Genomic DNA, 22,848 nt, shown 5'->3' with positions numbered 1-22,848 from the left:
AGTACATTACATTCACTGCCCTTTTTCTGGAATTTACAGCAATAGGCAAATACAGATTTTATTTTGTTTACTGATCATGTCACTATCAAAACTACGAGTTTAATTGGAAATGCCAGAATTTTCACTATAAATAATAAGGGGATTATTAACAAACGTTACAGAAAATATGAACGCTAATACAACTAAAGACTACTGGTACTAAAGATTTCCCAGTCGCATTTCCTATCCTTCGAACCCTGTTCTGCTGCGCCTTTCTACTAGTGGCGAGGATTAGAGCCGGAAGTGACGACTGTAGGATTAAAGAAACAGTCGATCTGTCAAGGAAATAAACAACGCTTTCTGGCATAGGAAATAACACCAGCTAGCTACAATTAAAATGAAGACATAGTTAGCTATACTTTCTTCTATCTGAAACTGACACAAAATTATAACATGGTTCGCTGTCTGAAGTAGAACTAGCTGCCTGGATTACTCATTTGTAAGTAGCCAGCAAGTTAATGTCGCGTGCCCCTTGATAATTTAAGTAAATTGTAGCTGGTGTGCTGTTACTTTTTGCTGGTAACTTTATTACTTCAAATAGTAGGCTATCCATGTAACTAACTTGCTAGCTACATCTTTCACGCAAGCGTGAGTAAATACAATGTTCACGTCTTCAACAGATCACATTTGTAAAATGGAATGTATTCGAGTTTATCTGGAGAGCCTGAAGCAAGGACTGCAAATTGATGTCTTGAGGGAAGTTGGACGTCAATATCCTGTCTTTTGCTTTCTTCTGGTTTTCATGCTGTCATTAACTATACTTCTTAATAGGTAGGTTTTGTGGACAAACAAGGTCTATTTTTGAATAAATTACAAATGTTATACCTTATGCTCATGTAATCTGAAGTAGTTAAAACGGTTATCTTGCTCAATTCAGAACTGTCGGGGGAAAAGTCAGTATAGCATCCAGTCTATACTCATTCTTTCAGAATATTTCATTTTTTTTCAGTTGAGGTATTAGACATCTATGTGTCTGACCTGGTTATTCTAGGTATCTTCACATTCTGATGGTGTTTTGGTCCTTCCTGGCTGGAGTGATTACGTTCTATTGCTCCCTCGGTCCAGAATCACTCCTGCCCAACATCCTGTACACCATAAAGCCCAAGAACAAAGTAAGCACATTCCAAATACCTGAAGTACAAGGGTCATGTTCACTATGCACCAAATGGAAGAATACAGATTGAAACGGAGGGACAACCTCCTGAACTAAACACTCGTTGTAGTTTTTTGTTGTAAATGTTTTCCTTCAGTGTGCCATAATTAATATGACCCAATAGTCAGAGGGCAATGCAGTGTTTTGTAATAGAGTTGCTTATTATGTTTCTGTAAACAGTTGGTAATTTCTCATTAGTCAGTGGGATATCCAAAAGTAAGTGACAAGTGTTGTAGCTACAGGGTCTCCCTATCTATTCTTCCACCAGCAAGAGCAACAGGAGCTGTTTCCATTGGGACACAGCTGTGCAGTGTGTGGGAAAGTAAAGTGCAAACGTCACAGGTATGTCAGACCACTCAATATAAGCCTAGCACAAATGGAGAACAGACCAAATGTCATGTTTACATGTATGGCGAATGAATGGAACCTTGTATTGAGCATCAATGAACAGCAGTGGCATTGATTGATTAGTAAAAGTCAAAGAAGGATTTGGCAGAGTTAATCTGCCACCTAGTGGACACTGAGTCGGTGCTTCTTTTTCACATCACTATTGAAATATGTTGTCCTTCACAGGCCAACATTACTCCTAGAAAACTATCAGCCATGGTTGGACTTGAAAGTCTACTCTAAAGTGGATGCTTCCATGTCTGAGGTATTGCAATGGGTCATTTTAAATAGGATGTTGATTAGAAATCACAATTATAACAGATTGTCAATCAGTCAATGTCTTTATTGTCCAAATCAGGAAATCCATTTTGTATTATCGTTTGGCCCGTAGGTGCTCGAGTTGGTTCTAGAGAATTTTGTATATCCCTGGTACCGGTGAGTAGATTCTACCACAGTTTTGAACTGTGGAACAGTTGAACAATTTTGAACAGACTTCCCTGTTCTGTGGAGAGGGAAGTGTGAATGCATATTTCATTATGCTTTTCTTTACATGACAGGAACATCACAGATGATGAGGCATGTGTAGATGAACTGAGAATGACCTTTCGGTTCTTTGCATCTGTGTTAGTTCGACGCGCTCAGAAGGTGATGCATAGCTCTCAGTCGATTTAAGTTATGTATGCCTTTTTTTTTTTTTTTTGAACCTTTATTTAACCAGGAAAAGACCATTGAGACCCAGAGTCTCTCTCTTTTTCAAGGGTCCACATATTGCTGATTATGGTTAATACATTGTTAATGTACTCAGGCTTTACACTAACTGTGAAAATGTTTCATACAGGTTGATGTCCCCTCAGTTATTTCTGGCAAAATGATGAAAGCAGCCATGAAGCACGTTGAAATAATTGCAAAGGCCAAACAAAAAGGTTTATTTTCTATAGATTGGTAACACAAATTGCAGTAAGTTTCTGCACTGCAAGATGTTGTTCAGTAGAGAACTAAATGTGCACTGACTGTGCAAGGCTTAATACTGTGTGTGTGTGTTTGTGTGTGTTTCAGTGAAGAACACTGAGGGATTGCAGCAGGCTGCTCTGGTTGAGTATGGCCCTGACTTACATTTTGCCCTGCATAGTCGCAAAGATGAGCTGCGTTATCTCAGGAAGGTGACAAAGATGCTATTTGCCTATCTCATGCCTCCCAAAGCCACTGACTGCAGGTAGGCCAAATCAACCAGACAGTTACATCCCAAATGGCACCCTACCCCCTGTATTGTGCACTACTTTTGACCAGGGCCCATAGGGCAAAAGTAGTGTCGTATAAAGGGAAAAGGATGCCATTTGGAACACAGCCAGAGACCGTGTACCTGTTGAAGGGAAAGAAAAACATTTATTTTTGAACCAAGGCAATTGGAATCCTGTGTCTTACTCTTTGTCAGATCTCTAGCTGTGCTGATGCAAGAGATCCTGGTAGGCTCTGTGTTCCTCCCCATCATGGACTTCATGGCTGATCCTGTAAGTATGATGATGTATGTGTTCTTAGTGATAGAGGGTGTAGAAGCTAAAGGCCATTCACATGACTCGTGCAAGAACAGCTTTGCGCTGAGCAAGCCTTGTTTTTCAAAGGAGCAGAATCAAGTGAATGGGCCAATTATACAAACTCAGAACTCTCTGCATTAAGATTGTATCAATGAAATGCATGAACGAGCAGAACATTTTAGAACTGGAATTTTAGCAATGTAACTGTGGTGGTTGACACATTCCATCATACTGATGCATTCCTCCTGTTGCTTTTCAGGATACTGTGAACCACATGGTGCTAATATTCGTTGATGACACTCCAGTAAGTAAATTGCACATTTTACCAATCTTCTAGTGGAAGCATCATGCAGTCGTGCATTTGTGATTCATTCCTCAAATTGTTTTCCCAGTCTGAGCCGGCCATGGAGCCACCATCTAGCCTGGTTCCATTCCTGCAGAAATACGCTGACCCTCGTACCAAGAAGACATCTGTAAGTACTTAGTCTTGGGCACAGAAAGCCCTTGTTACCCACATATCCAGTCCACTGACCAATTAATTGTATGTACAGTACCCTATCAGCCATTACAAGCACAATGAGAAAGGTAGTTAATTAACTTATACAGAATACACAAAAAAGGGAAGAGATTGATAAATTAAATATTGGTAGAGTTTTGCATGGACAAACACAGGATGTGTTCCAAATGGCCTCCTATTCCCTATATAGTGCATTACTATGGGCTCTATGGGCCCTGTTCAAAAGTAGTTGACTATAAAGGGAACAGGGTGCCATTTAGGGAGCACACACAGCTGCTGAACTCTGTCTTTCCTCCTGCCATCTGGTTTCCCAGGTGCTGAAGCTGGAGCTGAAGGAGATTCGGGAGCAGCAGGACCTTCTGTTCCGCTTCATGAACTTCCTAAAGCAGGAGGGAGCCGTGCACGTGCTCCAGTTCTTACTCACCGTGGGTAAGGACAAATCTCATAGAACCTCATACGAGGCTGTAAGGTCTTTCCTGCATACTGCTCTATTGAGAGGCATTTATATAAATTCATCAAAGATCCATTTAATGTAAGTCCAGGAGGACATATATAATAACCATAGTCAAGCCAGTGATATTTAGAGAGGTACTACACAACCCCACTTATTTTCAGTTAAGTTTTTGAATTTGAAAGTTTTATAAAGCATAGATCAATCTGGTAACACTAACAGCATTCATCCACTTCTCCTTCATGGTATTACAGAGGAGTTCAATGATAAGATCCTGTGTCCAGAGCTGAGTGAAGCTGAGCTGCAGCGTCTGCATGGTGAGGTGCAGCATGTCTACGAGACCTACTGCTTGGAGGAGAGTATCGACAAGATCAGTTTTGACCGCTTCATCGTTGAGGAAATACGAAACAGTAAGCTGTGGTAGTGACTTGGTGCTCACAATTTTACCACAATCATTTAACACAGTGTGATGTGAGATGTGCTCTTTTCTGGAAGTCCATAAACCTTTAAAAACATGTATCTTGTTTTAGTTGCAGAGGGGCCGTACGAGGGAGTGGTGAAGCTGCAGACTATGCGCTGCCTGTTTGAGGCCTACGAGCATGTCCTGTCCCTGCTGGAGAATGTCTTCACCCCCATGTTCTGCCACAGCGATGGGGTGAGCCCCAGCCATGCACTGACACTACTCTCTGGTTGAATCCCAATGATCTTACCTACTTCCTGAAGTTTGCGCTCGTTCACTACTGCCCACACATTTTAAAACATTGTAATGGTCAAGTAGGCTTCGGCTAGAGGGAGTTTCCATCTCGAAAGTTTACATACACTTAGGTTGGAGTCATTAAAACTTGTTTTTTCCAAACACTGTGCCTATAAACGGCTTGGAAAATTCCAGAAAATGATCTCATGGCTTTAGCTTCTGATAGGCTAATTGACATAATTTGAGTCAATAGGAGGATATATTTCAAGAACCTGTGGATGTATATCAAGGCCTACCTTCAAACTCAGTCCCTCTTTGGTTGACATCATGGGAAAATCAAAAGAAATCAGCCAGACCTCAGAAAAAAATTGTAGACCTGCGCAAGTCTGGTTCATCCTTGAGAGCAATTTCCAAACGCCTGAAGGTTCATTTGTACAAACAATAGTATGCAAGTAATAACACCATGGGACCACGCAACCTTCATACCGCTCAGGAAGGAGACGCGTTCTGTCTCCTAGAGATGAACGTACTTTGATGCGAAAAGTGCAACTCAATCCCAGAACAACAGCAAACGACCTTGTGAAGATGCTGGAGTAAACAGGTACAAAAGTATCTTTATCCACAGTAAAACGAGTCCTATATCGACATAATCTGAAAGGCCGCTCAGCAAGGAAGAAGCCACTGCTCCAAAACCGCCATAAAAAAGCCAGACTATGGTTTGCAACTGCATATGGGGACAAAGATCGTATTTTTTGTATAAATGTCCTCTGGTCTGATGAAACAAAAGTAGAACTGTTTGGCCCAAATGACCATCGTTATATTTGGAGGAAAAAGGTGGAGGCTTGCAAGCCGAAGAACACCATCCCAACCGTGAAGCACGGGGGTGGCAGCATCGTGTTGTGGGGGTGCTTTGCTGCAGGAGGGACTGGTGCACTTCTCAAAATAGATGGCATCATGAGGAACGGAAATTATGTGGATATATTGAATCAACGTCGCAAGACACCAGTCAGTAAGTTAAAGCTTGGTTGCAAATGGGTCTTCCCAATGGACAATAACCCCAAACATACTTCCAAAGTTGTGTAAAAATGGCTTAAGGATAACAAAGTCAAAGTATTTGAGTGGCCATCACAAAGCCCTGACCTCAATCATATAGAAAATTTGTGGGTAGAACTGAAAAAGCGTGTGCGAGCAAGGATGCCTACAAACCTGACTCAGTTACACCAGCTCTGTCAGGGGGAATGGGCCAAAATTCACCCAACTTATTGTGGGAAGCTTGTGGAAGGCTACCCATAATGTTTGACCCAAGTTAAACATTTTAAAGGCAATGCTACCAAATACTAATTGAGTGTATGTAAACTTCTGACCCACTGGGAATGTGATGAAAGAAATTAAAGCTGAAATAAATCATTCTCTCTACTATTATTCTGACATTTCACATTCTTAAAACAAAGTGGTGATCCTAACTGACCTAAGACAGGGGATTTTTACTTGGATTAAATGTCAGGAATTGTGAAAAACTGAGTTTAAATGTATTTGACTGTATGTAAACTTCGGACTTCAACTGTCATTTTAATTTCTAATCCATGAAGGGAAGTGAACAAGTGCACATTTCTGGAAAAAGAGAGATTATTGGGACGCAACCTGTACTTTCTATGTGGACATAAACCATACACCCTAATCTAATCGCCTTCAATGGAATTATCCTACAACGAGCCAGAACATGATACAATGACAAAGTGAACGTTTCAATATACAAAAGCAAGTTGACTAACTGATCATATTTTTCCCATTCATAACTCTATCTGCAGTATTTCAGATACCTGCTGATGGGGGCAGTCTCTCCAAAAAGGGACTCCAGAATGAACAGGTTTGTGCTCCTGATGGCAATGACTGTGACATTAGAAAGAGGTGTAATATTCTTCTAAGCTGAAGTGTTTAGTGTTCTTTATTTTCACTCACTCATATACACACATTTTCTCTTTGCATCTAAATAGAGACTTTATTGGAGAGCTTTCATCTTCTTCATAACAGAAGTGTTAAGTGTAGTTTCAATGGCTATTTCTACACCGTGCATCTTTACTTCTCAGCCAAGACTCCACATTAGGGTGGCGTCTTGTTAACATAGGCCTGTTTACGCCCACCTCAAACGATTGCACTGAAGCTATATTGTACTATTTGAAGCCTGTAGCTGTGGGCTTATGCTGTTTATCTTGCTGTTATTCCAGGAATAGTCTGAGTGTGGATGATATGAGGTGAGTATGTGTTTGGGAAATGATGCAGACCAGGTTAATGTCCTGCTGCCGACTGCCATTGAGTTTGCTGCATGCCAGATATAATTAGCCCAGACTGTAGTGAATGGAACCAAAATGTGCTGTAGAAAAAGTATTGTGGGGCAATAAGCACTTTTCTTCAGTGGGCTTTTGCAAGCTAGCGTTTGTTGTTTTTGTTAAGACTTGCTCTTTACCTTGTATTGCTGTAACTGAACAAGAGTCGGGGTTATATGTAATTGTTTTTATTCAGTTGAATAATTGTTGAACATTCAAGGTAGCAGGTGCTTTGAATAGTATTTTAATTTCTAGTTTTGGCGTTGAACTCGAGCCACAGAATGGAGGAAGAGGAGAAATATGGGGTTTCCCATGGCCCCATAACTAATCTCCTCTCATACTGTTTCTCTAATGGTCTATCCATGTCTTGTGTGAGCGCCCATAGTTCTCTTGTGTATAATGGACGCCAGATCTCCTTGTCGGGACAGCGTTGGAGGGCCTCAATTTCACCTCTTCAACCTTCCCTTCTTGTCCCTAATATTTGGTTTGCACTAAGTTGCTCATCCAACATTCTAACCACCTTTACTGACATATGGCTAGATGTGAGCCTCAGTCTGTAAGCATGGACTCCTGTACACAACTACAAACTACCTCTCATTGCTTGAGTGCATCTGTTCTCATCTGTCTGCTTGGCATTAGTAGAATGTGTATCCTTTCATAATGTGTGCTCTCTTTGTTTGTTCATGTTTGGATTTGGAACTCAGCATGGCATTTTGTCTTTGGACTTATAGTTTCAACATCTTTGCAGCATTTTGAATTATTTTGATCTGCATAGCACCATTTGAGGCATCGCTGCATTAACAGCAGATGTTTGGATAAGTGGCATCAACTGTTGACAGCAACAACACATGCAGTTTCACACAGCTGCCTGTCTGGCATTCAATTTCCTGGTGTGTGTTCACTTCTGTGTTCGTGTGTGCCTGTGAAGGATCGTCTCAAAACGAGGGGAGACGTTTGGGATCAGCCGGATCGGCAGCAAAATCAAAGGCGTCTTCAAGAGCACCACCATGGAGGGGGCGATGCTACCGTACTCCATGGTCGACGCTGAAGATGAAGCGGTGAGAACTCCCCCAAAACGAACACTGACACCGAAACTATGATCACATCCCCATCCTCCACCATGCATATGAATGGGGGATTTCTATTCCTGCATATTGTAACCACAGGCTGGGTTTCCATAGTGATTTTGATTGAATTGTCAGTTACTTTAGTAGTAAGTACAGTTTTCAAAAAATACACTCCGGGGATAACACTTTAAAGTATCACACAACAATTATTTCCAATTCCAATATCGTTCTTGAATTTTCACACTCTAACACATCATTGAACATGCCATACAAATAAAGGAATTTTAATTAATTATATGAAGTGCCTTTTTGACATCCCATGTTGTGTTGCAGGTTGAGGAAGCGACTATGGTGATGGAGGATGACTCCCCTGTGGAGGCAGCTAGTACTCCAGGAGTCCTGAGGAACTTGTCAGCCTGGAGCATCACCATCCCCTATATTGACTTCTACGAAGACGAGGTGAAGAAGGAGAGGGTCCCCGTGTTCTGCATCGACGTGGAACGCAATGACATGAAGGAAGGTGAGGGCACGGCTAGAGCTGTTTATGTTAAAGTCCCAAATGCCACCCTATTCCCTACACAGTACACTACTTTTGATCAGATGGCCCTGGTCAAAAGTAGTGTACTTTGTACGGAATAGGGTGCTATTTAGTATGCACTAAATATGTGTTCTATGAATTATGTGTGTGGGAATTGGGGGAAATATAAAACTGCAGTATTGATGTTGGTTTTCAATTGTGTTGATTCTTGAGCGATTTTTTTTCTGTTTCAGTGGGACATGAAACAGAGGCCTGGTCCATCTTCAGACGATACATGGAATTCTACGTTCTAGAAAATAAACTCACAGAGTTCCACGGTAAGACGACATTGTGTACTTTCTCACACATTTCTTCAGGGGAAGTATACATGTTTGGCTTTGTCATCTCTGAAGTCCTGTGGTTAGTAGATGTGAGCTTCCGTTACCTTTTTTTACATTTTATATGTGTCACTGGTAGTTTTTAACTTGTTTTTTGTTGTTGCACAGGCTCATTTGCAGATGCACAGCTCCCTTCGAAAAGAATTATAGGACCAAAAAACTATGAGTTCCTATCATCAAAGAGGGAAGAATTTGAGGAGTATTTGCAGGTATTCCTACAAACATTATGAACGGCTCTTTCCATGATATAGACTGACCAGGTAAAAGCTATGATCCCTTATTGATGTCACCTGTTAAATCTACTTCGATCAGTGTAGATGAAGGGGAGGAGACCGGTTTAAGAAGGTTATAGTAGTAGGTGCCAGGTGCACCAGTTTGTGCCAAGACCTGCAACGCTGCTAGGTTTTTCAGGCACAACAGTTTCCTGTGTGTATCAAGAATGGTCCACCACCCAAAGGACATCCAGCTGACTTGACACAAATGTGGGAAGCATTGGAGTCAACATGGGCCAGCATCCCTGTGGAATGCTTTCGACACCTTGTCGAGTCCATGCCCTAATGAATTGAGGCTGTTCTGAGGGCAAAGGGGGGTGCATCTCAATATTAGGAAGGTGTTCTTAATGTTATATACACTGTGTACGTAGGCCTATTGCTCTGTAGTGTACAGTAACTGTAGTACCTATACAGTTCTATGAAATCGAAACTACTATAATACATGTCTGTGTTGTAAACAGAGACTGCTGCAGCACCCAGAGTTGAGTAACAGTCAGCTGTTGGCAGACTTCCTGTCACCTCACAGCATGGAGACTCAGTTCATGGACAAGATGATGCCTGATGTAAACCTGGGTATGGCGCATCAAATAACACTTATGTATAACACAAGGAGCACTAACAATTCATAGGTTGTATGTATCCCAAATGGCACCCTATTTCCCATATAGTGCACTACTTTTGACCAGAGCATAATAGGTATGCAATGTGTAGGGAATAGGGTGCCAATTGGGATGCATACTTAAAAACCCACACATTCATACAAGGAGGCCTAAAGATGCCATAGAGAAATATAGGAGAAATTCATTGTGGATTAGCTATGTAGCATCATGTGTAGCTGTGTTGACAAATTGATTGTATTCCTTCTCAGGTAAAATATTCAGGTCTGTCCCTGGAAAAATTATAAAAGAGGTAAGAGGCATTTATCCAATGGGATTTTAATAGTAGAATATCTCTTGGGATATACTGTAGTTAGTCACTGAAATTATTTCACTCTTAAATAAAGAATATATGATCAGACAATGGTGTTGCAGACCTCCCAGCTCAGTGGTGTGATATTAATCATGATGTTGTGTCTGTTTTTCCTCTGCCTGCCAGAAAGGACAGAACCTAGAGCCTTTCATCCAGTCCTTCTTCAACTCTTGTGAATCTCCCAAAGTCAAATCCAGCAGGCCTGAGCTGACCACCCTCAGCTCTACTGCTGAGTACAACAAGGTCAGCTACGGTTGCAAAATTCCCGAAACTTTCCCCAAATTCCCTGGTTTTACCTAAGTTAAAATCACTGTGCAAAACTCCCCATCTGTCCACTTGGCCTATACATACTTCACAGTGGAAACACTATGTACACCCCTCCCATCCAGCTTAGCTATATGTAGGGATATATCCTGCCTGAGTGGACAGCCTTAGTCACTGATTACCTCCTTACCCCTGCTCTCTGCCAGGATGTTCTCACTTTATTTGACCTTTTATTTTCACAATTCCTGACATTTAATCCTTGTAAGAATCCCTGTTTTAGGTCAGTTAGGATCACCACTTTATTTTAAGAATGTGAAATGTCAGAATAATAGTAGAGTGATTTATTTCAGCTTTAATTTCTTTCATCACATTCCCAGTGGGTCAGAAGTTTACATACTCAATTAGTATTTGGTAGCAGAACTTTTTCAGTTCTGCCCACAAATCTTCTATATGAGGTCAGGGCTTTGTGATGGCCACTCAAATACCATGACTTCGTTGTTCTTAAGCCATTTTGCCACAACTTTGGAAGTATGCTTGGGGTCATTGTCCATTTGGAAGACCCATTTGCGACCAAGTTTTAATTTACTGACTGATGTCTTGAGATGTTGCTTCAATATATCCACATAATGTTCCTCCCTCATGATGCCATCTATTTTGTGAAGTGCACCAGTCCCTCCTGTATTAAAGCACCCCCACAACATGATGCTGCCACCCCCTTACTTCACGGTTGGGATGGTGTTCTTCAGCTTGCAAGCCTCCCCCTTTTCCTCCAAACATAACAATGGTCATTATGGCCAAACAGTTCTATTTTTGTTTCATCAGACCAGAGGACATTTCTCCAAAAAGTACGATCTTTGTCCCTATGTGCAGTTGCAAACCTTAGTCTGGCTTTTTTATGGTGGTTATAGAGCAGTGGCTTTTTCCTTGCTGAGCGGCCTTTCAGGTTATGTCGATATAGGACTCGTTTTACTCTGGATATAGATACTTTTGTACCTATTTCCTCCAGCATCTTCAAGGTCCTTCGCTGTTGTTCTAGGATTGATTTGCACTTTTCACACCGAAGTACGTTCATCTCTAGGAGACAGAACACGTCTCCTTCCTGAGCAGTATGACGACTGCGTGGTCCCATGGTGTCGTGGTCCCATGGTGTTTATACTTGCGTACTATTGTTTGTACAGATGAACGTGGTACCTTCAGGCATTTGGAAATTGCTCCCAAGGATGAACCAGACTTGTGGAGGTCTACAATTTATTTTCTAAGGTCTTGGCTGATTTCTTTTGATTTCCCATGATGTCAAGCAAAGTTCGAAGATAGGCCTTGAAATACATCCACAGGTACACCTCCAATTGACTCAAATTATGTCAATTAGCCTACCAGAAGCTTCTAAAGCCATGCCATCATTTTCTGCAATTTTCCAAGCTGTTTAAAGGCACAGTCAACTTAGTGTATGTAAACTTCTGACCCACTGGAATTGTGATACAGTGAATTATACATGAAATAATCTCTGTTAAACAATTGTTGTAAAAATGACTGGTGTCATGCACAAAGTAGATGTCCTAACCGACTTGCCAAAACTATAGTTTGTTAACAAGACATTTGTGGAGTGGTTGAAAAACAAGTTTTAATGACTCTAACCTAAGTGTATGTAAACTTCCGACTTCAAATATGTCAGAACGATAAATCTTTACACACTCCTTCCCAAAAACATAAACCATGACTGTTCCGGTCATTCCAGGGTTTATCACTTTTGGAAGAAGAACAGACTTTTGATATGTACAGTCGTGGCCAAAAGTTGAGAATGACACGCAAATATTAATTTTCAAAGTCTGCTGCCTCAGTTTGTATGATGGCAAATTGCATATATTCCAGAATGTTATGAAGAGTGATAAGATGAATTGCAATTTATTGCAAAGTCCCTCTTTGCCATGCAAATGAACTGAATCCCCCAAAAAACATTTCCACTGCATTTCAGCCCTGCCACAAAAGGACCAGCTGACATCATGTCAGGGATTCTCTCGTTAGCACAGGTGTGAGTGTTGATGAGGACAAGGCTGGAGATCACTCTGTCATGCTGATTGAGTTCGAATAACAGACTGGAAGCTTCAAAAGGAGGGTGGTGTTTGGAATCATTGTTCTTCCTCTGTCAACCATGGTTACCTGCAAGGAAACACATACCGTCATCATTGCTTTGCACAAAAAGGGCTTCACAGGCAAGGATATTGCCGCCAGTAAGATTGCACCTAAATCAACCATTTATCGGATCATCAAGAACTTCAAGGAGAGCGGTTCAATTATTGTGAAGAAGGCTTCAGGGCGCCCAAGAAAGTCCAGCAAGCGCCAAGACTGTCTCCTAAAGTTGATTCCGCTGCGGGATCAGTGCACCACCAGTACAGAGCTTGCTCAGGAATGGCAGCAGGCAGGTGTGAGTGCATCTGCATGCACAGTGAGGTGAAGACTTTTGGAGGATGGCCTGGTGTCAAGAAGGGCAGCAAAGAAGCCACTTTTCTCCAGGAAAAACATCAGGGACAGACTGATATTCTGCAAAAGGTACAGGGATTTGACTGCTGAAGACTGGGGTAAAGTCATTTTCTCATTTCCTCTTTCCGATTGTTTGGGGCATCTGGAAAAAAGCTTGTCCAGAGAAGACAAGGTGAGCGCTACCATCAGTCCTGTGTCATGCCAACAGTAAAGCATCCTGAGACCATTCATGTGTGGGGTTGCTTCTCAGCCAAGGGAGTGGGCTCACTCACAATTTTGCATAAGAACACAGCCATGAATAAAGAATGGTACCAACACATCCTCCAAGAGCAACTTCTCCCAACCATCCAGGAACAGTTTGGTGACGAACAATGCCTTTTCCAGCATGATGGAGCACCTTGCCATAAGGCAAAAGTGATAACTAAGTGGCTCGGGGAACAAAACATAGATATTTTGGGTCCATTGCTAAGAAACTCCCCAGACCTTAATCCCCCAAAAATGTAAAAGTGGTGCGTGCATATGTATTCACCCCTTTGCTATGAAGCCCCTAAATAAGATCTGGTGCAACCAAGTCCACCTGTGTGCAATCTAAGTGTCACATGATCTGTCACATGATCTCAGTATACATACATCTGTTCTGAAAGTCCTGAGAGTCTACAACACCACTAAGAAAGAGGCACCACCAAGCAAGCAGCACTATAACGACCAAGGAGCTCTCCAAACAGGTCAGGGACAAAGTTGTGGAAAAGTACAGATGAGGGTTGGGTTATAAAAAAATATCAAACTTTGAACATCCCACAGAACACAATTAAATCCATTGTAGAGGGCCGCCCACCAAAACTCACAGACCAGGCAAGGAGGTCATCAATCAGAGAGACAACAAAGAGACCAAAGATAACCCTGAAGGAGCTGCAAAGCTCCACAGCGGAGATTGGAGTATCTGTCCACAGGACCAGTTTAAGCCGTACAGTCCACAGGGCTGGGCTTTACGGAAGAGTGGCCAGAAAAAAGCCATTGCTTATTTTTTTCTTTAAGCAAACACATTTGGTGTTTGCCAAAAGACATGTGGGAGACTCCCCAAATATATGGAAGAAGGTACTCTGGTCAGATGAGACTAAAATTGAGATTTTTGACCATCAAGGAAAACGCTATGTCTGGTGCAAACCCAACACCTTATCACCCCGAGAATATCATCCCCACAGTGAAGCATGGTGGTGGCAGCATCATGCTGCGAGGGTGTTTTTCATCAGCAGGGACTGGGAAACTGGTCAGCATTGAAGGAATGATGGATGGCGCTAAATACAGGGGAATTCTTGAGGGAAACTTGTTTCGGTCTTCCAGAGAGTTGAGACTTTGACGGAGGTTCGCCTTCCAGCAGGACAATGACTCAACACTTGAGTGGCCTACGGGTAAACATTTAAATGTCTTGTAATGGCCTAGCCAAAGGCCAGACCTCAATCCAATTGAGAATCTGTGGTATGACTTAAAGATTGCTGTACATTCCCATCCAACTTGAAGGAGCTGGAGCAGTTTTGCCTTGAAGAATGGGCAAAAATCCCAGTGGCTAGATGTTCCAAGCTTAGAGTCAAATACCCCAAGAGACTTGCAGCAGTATTTGCTGCAAAAGGTGGCTCTACAAAGTATTGATTTTGGGGGGGTGAATAGTTATGCACGCTTAAGTTTTTTTGTTTTTTTTGTCTCGTTTGTATCACAATAAAAACATATTTTGCTTCTACAAAGTGGTAGGTATGTTGTGTAAATCAAATGAGACAAACCCCTAACAAATCAATTTTAATACCAGCTTGTAAGGCAACAAAATAGGAAAAGTGCCAAAGGGATGAATACTTTTGCAAGCCACTAATTAAAGATGTTAGAAGATGGCTTGACTGACTGCCCTGTAGCTTAGAACTGCCTTGACAGTTGTATTTTTTCATTCTGTCAATAAAATAGTGTCCCTTCCGATCTCCCTAGCTCTCCAATGACCTCTACAAAAACAATACTAATCTGTTTGAGACCCTGGAGACACATAACCGGAACTACTTTATGGAGATGATCTCGGTAGAAGGGATGTATGACTACATGATGTTTATGGGTAAGTGACCAGGCACAAGTAGTAGTTCCCTTTCACAGAGAAGAACTGAACTATGTGGTATGTTCCCCAGCACTCAAACAGAAGGGAGAACAAACAATGAGTCACTGACAACAACCAAAACAAGTGGGGTTTTAGGAGGGGTTCTGAAAGACACTCATGGGGGTGTCCACAGAAAGTTGACTAGCAACAACAACTGGAACCTAAGAGACCCACCATGAGCGCCCACTAAATTTGCCTAAGAAAAAACTAACAAAAGAAAAACCCACACCAAACTAATGGCGCGAAACAAAATCAGATAAAGGATTGTTTGTCTAAAAATCTAAATAGAGAGCACCAACTAAAGGTGTTAACCCTCTGCATCTATCAAGACAACTGGAGCACTGGGCCAGCCACTCTTAAATAGCACTTGGGCCAGCACAGGTGAAACACCTTCCCACTAACAAGATGGAAACCAGCACAGGTGTAACACATACTGACTAACGAGGTGACAGCAATTGGTGCGCCCTACGTGATAACGAGCTAAAGACCAACCTCAAAACAAATGGAAAAGCCAAAGCTTGTAACATATTTTGTATTTATTTTATTTAACCAGGTAGGCAAGTTGAGAACAAGTTCTCATTTACAATTGCGACCTGGCCAAGATAAAGCAAAGCAGTTCGACACATACAACGACACAGAGTTACACATGGAGTAAAACAAACATACAGTCAATAATACAGTATAAACAAGTCTATATACGATGTGAGCAAATGAGGTGAGATAAGGGAGGTAATGCCAAAAAAAAAGGCCATGGTGGCAAAGTAAATACAATATAGCAAGTAAAACACTGGAATGGTAGATTTGCAAAGGAAGAATGTGCAAAGTAGAAATAAAAATAATGGGGTGCAAAGGAGCAAAATAAATGAAATACAGTAGGGAAAGAGGTAGTTGTTTGGGCTAAATTATAGGTGGGCTATGTACAGGTGCAGTAATCTGTGAGCTGCTCTGACAGTTGGTGCTTAAAGCTAGTGAGGGAGATAAGTGTTTCCAGTTGCAGAGATTTTTGTAGTTCGTTCCAGTCATTGGCAGCAGAGAACTGGAAGGAGAGGCGGCCAAAGAAAGAATCGGTTTTGGGGGTGACTAGAGAGATATACCTGCTGGAGCGTGTGCTACAGGTGGGATATGCTATGGTGACCAGCGAGCTGAGATAAGGGGGGACTTTACCTAGCAGGATCTTGTAGATGACATGGAGCCAGTGGGTTTGGCGACGAGTATGAAGCGAGGGCCAGCCAACGAGAGCGTACAGGTCGCAATGGTGGGTAGTATATGGGGCTTTGGTGACAAAACGGATTGCACTGTGATAGACTGCATCCAATTTGTTGAGTAGGGTATTGGAGGCTATTTTGTAAATGACATCGCCAAAGTCGAGGATTGGTAGGATGGTCAGTTTTACAAGGGTATGTTTGGCAGCATGAGTGAAGGATGCTTTGTTGTGAAATAGGAAGCCAATTCTAGATTTAACTTTGGATTGGAGATGTTTGATATGGGTCTGGAAGGAGAGTTTACAGTCTAACCAGACACCTAAGTATTTGTAGTTGTCCACGTATTCTAAGTCAGAGCCGTACAGAGTAGTGATGTTGGACAGGCGGGCAGGTGCAGGTAGCGATCAGTTGAGCATGCATTTAGTTTTACTTGTATTTAAGAGCAATTGGAAGCCACGGAAGGAGAGTTGTATGGCATTGAAGCTTGCCTGGAGGGTTGTTAACACAGTGTCCAAAGAAGGGCCAGAAGTATACAGAATGGTGTACTAATATGACAAACTGTTATAGGATTCAGCCAATATACTTTTTATTTTTACATTTTAGTCATTTAGCATAGTGTTTCCCAACTATAGTCCTCCAATACCCCCAACAGCACACATTTTTGTTGTAGCCTCGGACAAACTCACCTGATTCAACTTGTCAACTAATCCTCAAGCCCACAATGAGCCGAATCAGGTGTTTGTCCAGGGCTACAACAAAAATGTGTGCTGTTGGGGGTACTGGAGTTGGGAAACACTGATTTAGCAGACTCTCTTATCCAGAGTGACTTGCTCAAGGGCACATTGACATATTTTTCAACTAGTCGGCTCGGGGATTCGAACCAGTGACCTTTCGGTCCAAAGCTCATCTTGTGCAAGTTAATCCAGAGTTTTAGCACTACCAGTGATGGCCACCACAGTGTTTGTCATGATAGAAAGTGTTTAGGATGGTTTGCTTATCCTGACTGTCAGACACACACCTGTTGCCCAGTCATGATTCTTTTCATTGTGTTTGGTGTTGTGTTTGATGGACAGGTCGAGTCGTGTTCCACATGCCAGACTGGTTGCATCACATCCTGTCAGGGGGGCGGATCTTGCTCAAGAACACATTCGAGGCCTACATGGATAGCTACATTCAACACAAACTAGAGATGATCTTGCAGGAGCACAGTGTGGTGTCTCTCGTCACCATGCTCAGAGGTACTGTGTGTGTGTTGGTCTCTCTCCGTGTGTGTTTGTGCGTGCGGTTGCTTGTGTATGTTCCTTCAGTAACGCATCCTGTTTTGTTGACATTCTCCCCCAACCCCTCCTATTTCCTTCTTAAGGCTCCACCAAAGTTTAAGAGTAGCATACAATCACTGTAGATGTGCTGTTTCACTTCAGTGCTCATCCAAATCCAATCACCATGATATTGTTTGTTATCCCACGTCCATTGAGGTCTGGGATTGTCCTGCCTTACTTAATCCAGCTCTCCTAAACTCATAATTACATTTTCTGCCCAATTTTAGATGCTGTGTTCTGCGAGAACAGTGAGGAACGCACCACAGGAGACAAGCAGAGAAGAGCCAAGAAGGCATTTGAAGAGATGATGAATTATCTGCCAGGTTAGACCCAGGCTTTGGCTGACTTAATATTATCTCTACTTAGTAGTTTTCTTTTGCCATATTCACCTGCTCTGAGTGGGAAAAATTTGTTTTGAGCGATCATCCAACTCGGAATTGCAAGTCGGAAACTCTGGGATCATCCTAGAGTTTCCTCCTATCCCAGATATTTTCCATTGTAGAAACATTCCAGGTTCACCAATCAGTCCCATTAATGGCAAAGGCAGATAACATTGGCCTCAGTTCAGCTGTACAGTATTGCTGTGTCTGTCTTTTCACCTTGTAGACTTTATGGAAAAGTGCATTGGACAGGAGGCCAAGTACGAGGGCATTCGACTTCTCTTTGACGGCTTCCAGCAGCCACTTCTCAACAAGCAGGTAAAGCTAAAAGGCAAACATGAAGACAAGTAACAGCTTCTCTGCAGCCAAGGTCTCATGGCGATATTAACTGTTTTCTCTCCTCTTGTTTCTGTATTTTGGCTCCCCTAAGATGACGTACGTTCTGATGGATATTGCTGTCGAAGAACTGTTTCCAGAACTCGGCAAGGTAAACTTCTGAGAATCAGCTATACAGAGCCTTGCAAAAGTATTCATCCCCCTTGGCGTTATTCCTATTTTGTTGCATTACAACCTGTAATTTAAATAGATTTTAATTTGGATTTCATGTAATGGACAGACATAACATAGTCCAAATTGGTGAAGTGAAAAAAATGACTTATTTAAAAAAAAAAATTAAAAGTGGTGTGTGTGTGTATTCACCCCCTTTGCTATGAAGCCCCTAAATAAGACCTGGTGCAACCAATTACCTTCAGAAGTCACATGGTTAGTTAAAGTCCACCTGTGTGCAATCTGTGTCACATGATCTCAGTATACATACACCTGTTCTGAAAGGGCCCAGAGTCTGCAACACCAGTAAGCAAGAGGCACCACCAAGCAAGCAGCACTATGACGACCAAGGAGCTCTCCAAACATGTCAGGGACGAAGTTGTGGAGAAGTACAGATAAGGGTTGGGTTATAAAAAAATATCAGAAACGTTGAACATTCCACGGAGCACAATTAAATCCATTATAAAAAAATTGAAAGAATATGGCACAACAAACCTTCCAAGAGAGGGCCGCCCACCAAAACTCACAGACCAGGCAAGGAGGGCATCAATCAGAGAGTCAACAAAGAGACCAAAGATAACCCTGACGGAGCTGCAAAGCTCCACAGCGGAGATTGGTGAATTTGTTGGAGTATTGGACCGCTTTAAGCCGTACACTCCACAGAGCTGGGCTTTACGGAAGAGTGGCCAGAAAAGGCCATTGCTTAAAGAAATAAATTGGTGTTCGCCAAAGGCATGTGGGAGACTCCCCAAACATTGAAGAAGGTACTCTGATCAGATGAGACTAAAATATAGGTTTTTGGCCATCAAGGAAAACGCTATGTCTGGTGCAAACCCAACACCTCTCATCACCCGAGAACACCATCCCTACAGTGAAGTATGGTGGTGGCAACATCATGCTGTGGGGATGTTTTTCATTGGCAGGAACTGGGAAACTGGTCAGAATTGAAGGAATGATGGATGGCGCTAAATACAGGGAAATTATTGAGGGAAACCTGTTTCAGTCTTCCAGAGATTTGAGACTGGGACGGAGGTTCACTTGGGACGGAAGACAATGACCCTAAGCATACTGCCAAAGTAACACTCGAGTGGTTTAAGGGGAAACATTAACTGTATTGGAATGGCCTAGTCAAAGCCCAGACCTTAATCCAATTGAGAATCTGAAGTATGACTTAAAGATTGCTGTACACCAGCAGAACCCATCCAACTTGAAGGAGCTGGAGCTTGAAAAATGGGCAAAAATCCCAGTGGCTTGATGTTCCAAGCTTATAGAGACATACCCCAAGAGACTTGCAGCTGTAATTGCTGCATAAGGTGGCTCTACAAAGTATTGACTTTGGGGGGGGTGAAAAGTTATGCAAGCTCAAGTTTTCAGTTTTTTGTCTTATTTCTTGTTTGTTTCACAAAAAATATTTTGCATCTTCAAAGTGCTAGGCATGTTGTGTAAACCAAATGATACAACCCCCCCCCACAACATTTATTTTAATTCCAGGTTGTAAGGCAACAAAATATGAAAAATGCCAAGGGTGGTGAATACTTTTGCAAGCCACTGTATGCAGGGCAACCATTCGTAATACGTTTGTCATAATATGTATGCCTATTTACTACAATGCAATTATTGTGCTTTATACGTTAACCTTAGCTGTGTTCTTAAAAGTAAACTGGCCAGATTCTGTTTCTTAATGATGTTACTGTGTATTTGCTTGTATTACACAAATACATTTAAAGTTACCAAACACAGCTTTAGATAGTCTTGCAAAAGTATTCAGACCCCTTGGATTTCTTCACATTTTATTGCGTTACAAAGTGTGATTAAAACGGATTTAATTATATATTTTTTCAACAATCTACACAATACTCTGTCAGTGTCTGAAAAATACAACCTTTTTTTTTTATTAATAAAAATGTAATAAATAAAATATAGTAATTTCATAAGTATTCAGCTCCCTGAGTCCATACATGTTAGAAACTCTGCAGGAGCGATAACAGCTGTGAGTCTTCTTGGGTAAGTGTCTAAGAGCTTTGCACACCACGATTGTTCAATATTTGCCAATTTTATTTTTCCTTGTAAATATTCTTCATACTCTGCCAAGATGTTGGGGATCATGGCTAGGCAGCAATTCAAGTGTTGAGTGTTTCAAGCAGATTGACGTAAAAACTGTAACTTCACATTCACCGTCTTCTTGGTAATCAACTCCAGTGTAGATTTGGCTTTGTGTTGTATGTTATTGTCCTGCTGAAAGGTGAATTCATCTCCCAGTGTCTGGTGTAAAGCAGACTGAAGCAGGTTTTCCTTTAGGATTTAGCCTGTGTTTCTTTTTATCCTGATACGCATGCCATGCCGCAGCCACCACCATGCTGGACAATAAGAAGGCAATTACTCAGTGATGTGTTGTGTAGGGTTTTGCATTTATGCCAAAAAGTGTATTCTTTGCCATGTTTTTTTTTGCAGTATTACTGTAGTGCCTTGTTGCATACAAGATGCATGTTTTTTTTTTGTATATTTGTGTTCTTTTCACTCTGTCATTTAGGTCATTATTGTGGAGTCACTACAATGATCCATCCTCAGTTTCTGCCATCACAGCCAATGAACTCCATTTCTGTTTTAAAATCACTAATGGTAACATCCCTGAGCAGTTTCCTTCCTATCCTGCAGCTCAGTTCAGAAGGATGACTGCATCTTTGATGTGGCTTGCTCGTTTAATACAGCATAACTAGAGCAGGGACGGGCAACCCTGGTCCTGGAGGGCCACAGGCACTTTATGCGTTTGATTTAACCAACCTGGAAGACCAGGTGTTTTGAATTTAGGTAATCACTGAACTGATCAATTAGCTCAGTTGGTCAAGTGTGGTGCATAGTTGGAACAAAATGCTGCAGTACGTGCGGCACTCCAGGAACAGGGTTGCCGACCCCTGAACTAGTCCATGCTGTGTCTGGGTGGTTTATTAATATACTGTATAATTCACAGCATAATTATTAATTACTAGACCATGCTTAAAGAGATATTCAATGTCAGATGTTTTATTGTCATCTTCCAATCACGGCCCTTTTTATGAGGCTTTCAAAAAAGTTCCCTGGTCTTTGTAGTTGAATCTGTGCTTGAAATTCAATACTTGACTGAGGGCCCTCACAGATGTTGTATGTATGTGGGACAAAGGAAGGGTTAGTCATGTAAAAATCATGTCAACCCCTATAATTTCACAGTGAGTCGATGTAACTTTTTATTTTATTTGTTAAGCCACATTTTACTCCTGAACTAATTTAGGCTTGCCTAAACAAAGGGTCTGAATACTTATGCAACAACTTAGTTATATTTTGTATTAATAAAAAATAAAATTTTCCTTACATTTTGAGAGTATTTTGAGTATATTGTTGACAAAAATAATATAATGATATCTGTTTTAATCCCACTTTGTAACACAATGAAATCCAAGGGGTCTGAATACTTTAGCAAGGCACCGTATATTGTATTTAACTTAAGCATCTCTCTGCCATAGGGCCCCTGAAAGTAAACACTCACTTTGTGTTTCAACTAGGGGGTAATCAACCGGATGTCTTTTCCAAACTATTTAGACATTTCTAAATTAAGTGAAAGTAGAACGGTAACAGGATGTAGGTTGTGTACCTCCCTGCTGATACTGTATGTTGTCTCTTCAGAAGGGACAAGGGGAGCCGTCGGCAGACAGTAACCAGTGAATTTAGAAAACAGCTTGCTTCCTTTTCCTGGAGCCAAAGTGCAATACAGCAAATTCCAATGTCTCTGTGAGCATATATCAACATTCCAATGTATAATAATGCATGAATAAAAATATATTTATAGATTTTACTGGGTGGTCAAATATTTTACTTATTGGATATAATAATGCCTTGCTGCCTGCAAACTGGTCCATATTTATTTAGATGTGTCAATTTTAGATGTCTTCCCTTCTCCAAGTGAGATGACAGATTCAATTGGTCTTTAAACAGTCTCTGTATTTTGTATGGTAACTGTAGGTTCATTTGTGTCATTTTACAGCTGAGAAGCAGGTTGGAGCAATAAGCTGAGCACTAAGACCTGTTTTGTTTCTCATATTCAATTTGTTTGTCAGCTTCTGTTTTCTAAAATGAGGTTGTGTCCTGCATATGACCTAATGTGATTTCCATCTCCCTTCCCTCCTTGGAGTCTCATTTCTGCCCTGATAATGTTTTAGTCCACTGTGAAAAGGAGA

General features: G+C 41.5%; 1 protein-coding gene across 2 annotated transcripts; it reads left to right on the top strand.

Annotated features, from left to right (window-relative positions):
- Positions 1–266: 266 nt before the first annotated feature.
- LOC139415030 (sorting nexin-14-like) lies at positions 267–22,466 on the top strand. Of its 2 annotated transcripts, XM_071162780.1 has the most exons (30): positions 267–478; positions 660–810; positions 1,031–1,151; positions 1,461–1,534; positions 1,766–1,844; positions 1,971–2,014; positions 2,137–2,224; positions 2,418–2,502; positions 2,636–2,792; positions 3,012–3,087; positions 3,371–3,415; positions 3,504–3,584; positions 3,943–4,057; positions 4,334–4,489; positions 4,610–4,734; positions 6,582–6,640; positions 6,999–7,025; positions 8,026–8,155; positions 8,498–8,684; positions 8,936–9,019; positions 9,188–9,288; positions 9,813–9,924; positions 10,220–10,260; positions 10,447–10,563; positions 15,034–15,154; positions 17,469–17,633; positions 17,942–18,037; positions 18,321–18,412; positions 18,525–18,581; positions 22,298–22,466. In XM_071162780.1, the coding sequence occupies exons 2-30, from the start codon at positions 674–676 to the stop codon at positions 22,334–22,336; spliced, it is 2,811 nt and encodes a 936-aa protein (XP_071018881.1). In that variant the 5' UTR covers positions 267–478; positions 660–673; the 3' UTR covers positions 22,337–22,466. The 2 variants fall into 2 exon arrangements, with proteins under 2 accessions (XP_071018881.1, XP_071018882.1); XM_071162781.1 differs by lacking the exon at positions 6,999–7,025.
- The last annotated feature ends 382 nt before the right edge of the window (positions 22,467–22,848 follow it).

Source organism: Oncorhynchus clarkii, chromosome 8 (genome assembly GCF_045791955.1).
Source record: "Oncorhynchus clarkii lewisi isolate Uvic-CL-2024 chromosome 8, UVic_Ocla_1.0, whole genome shotgun sequence".
Lineage (NCBI taxonomy): Eukaryota > Metazoa > Chordata > Actinopteri > Salmoniformes > Salmonidae > Oncorhynchus > Oncorhynchus clarkii.
The sequence above is the reverse complement of the archived record's forward strand: the minus strand, read 5'-3'. Positions and strand labels throughout refer to the sequence as shown.

What these genes read in the sequence shown, in the direction of transcription:
- LOC139415030 (XM_071162780.1), top strand. Translation starts at nt 674, where the DNA reads ATGGAATGTATTCGAGTTTATCTGGAGAGCCTGAAGCAAGGACTGCAA. An exon ending in TCGACGCTGAAGATGAAGCG is followed by an intron (nt 8,156 to 8,497) that starts GTGAGAACTCCC and finishes GTTGTGTTGCAG; the next exon opens with GTTGAGGAAGCGACTATGGT. An exon ending in TGTTTCCAGAACTCGGCAAG is followed by an intron (nt 18,582 to 22,297) that starts GTAAACTTCTGA and finishes TTGTCTCTTCAG; the next exon opens with AAGGGACAAGGGGAGCCGTC.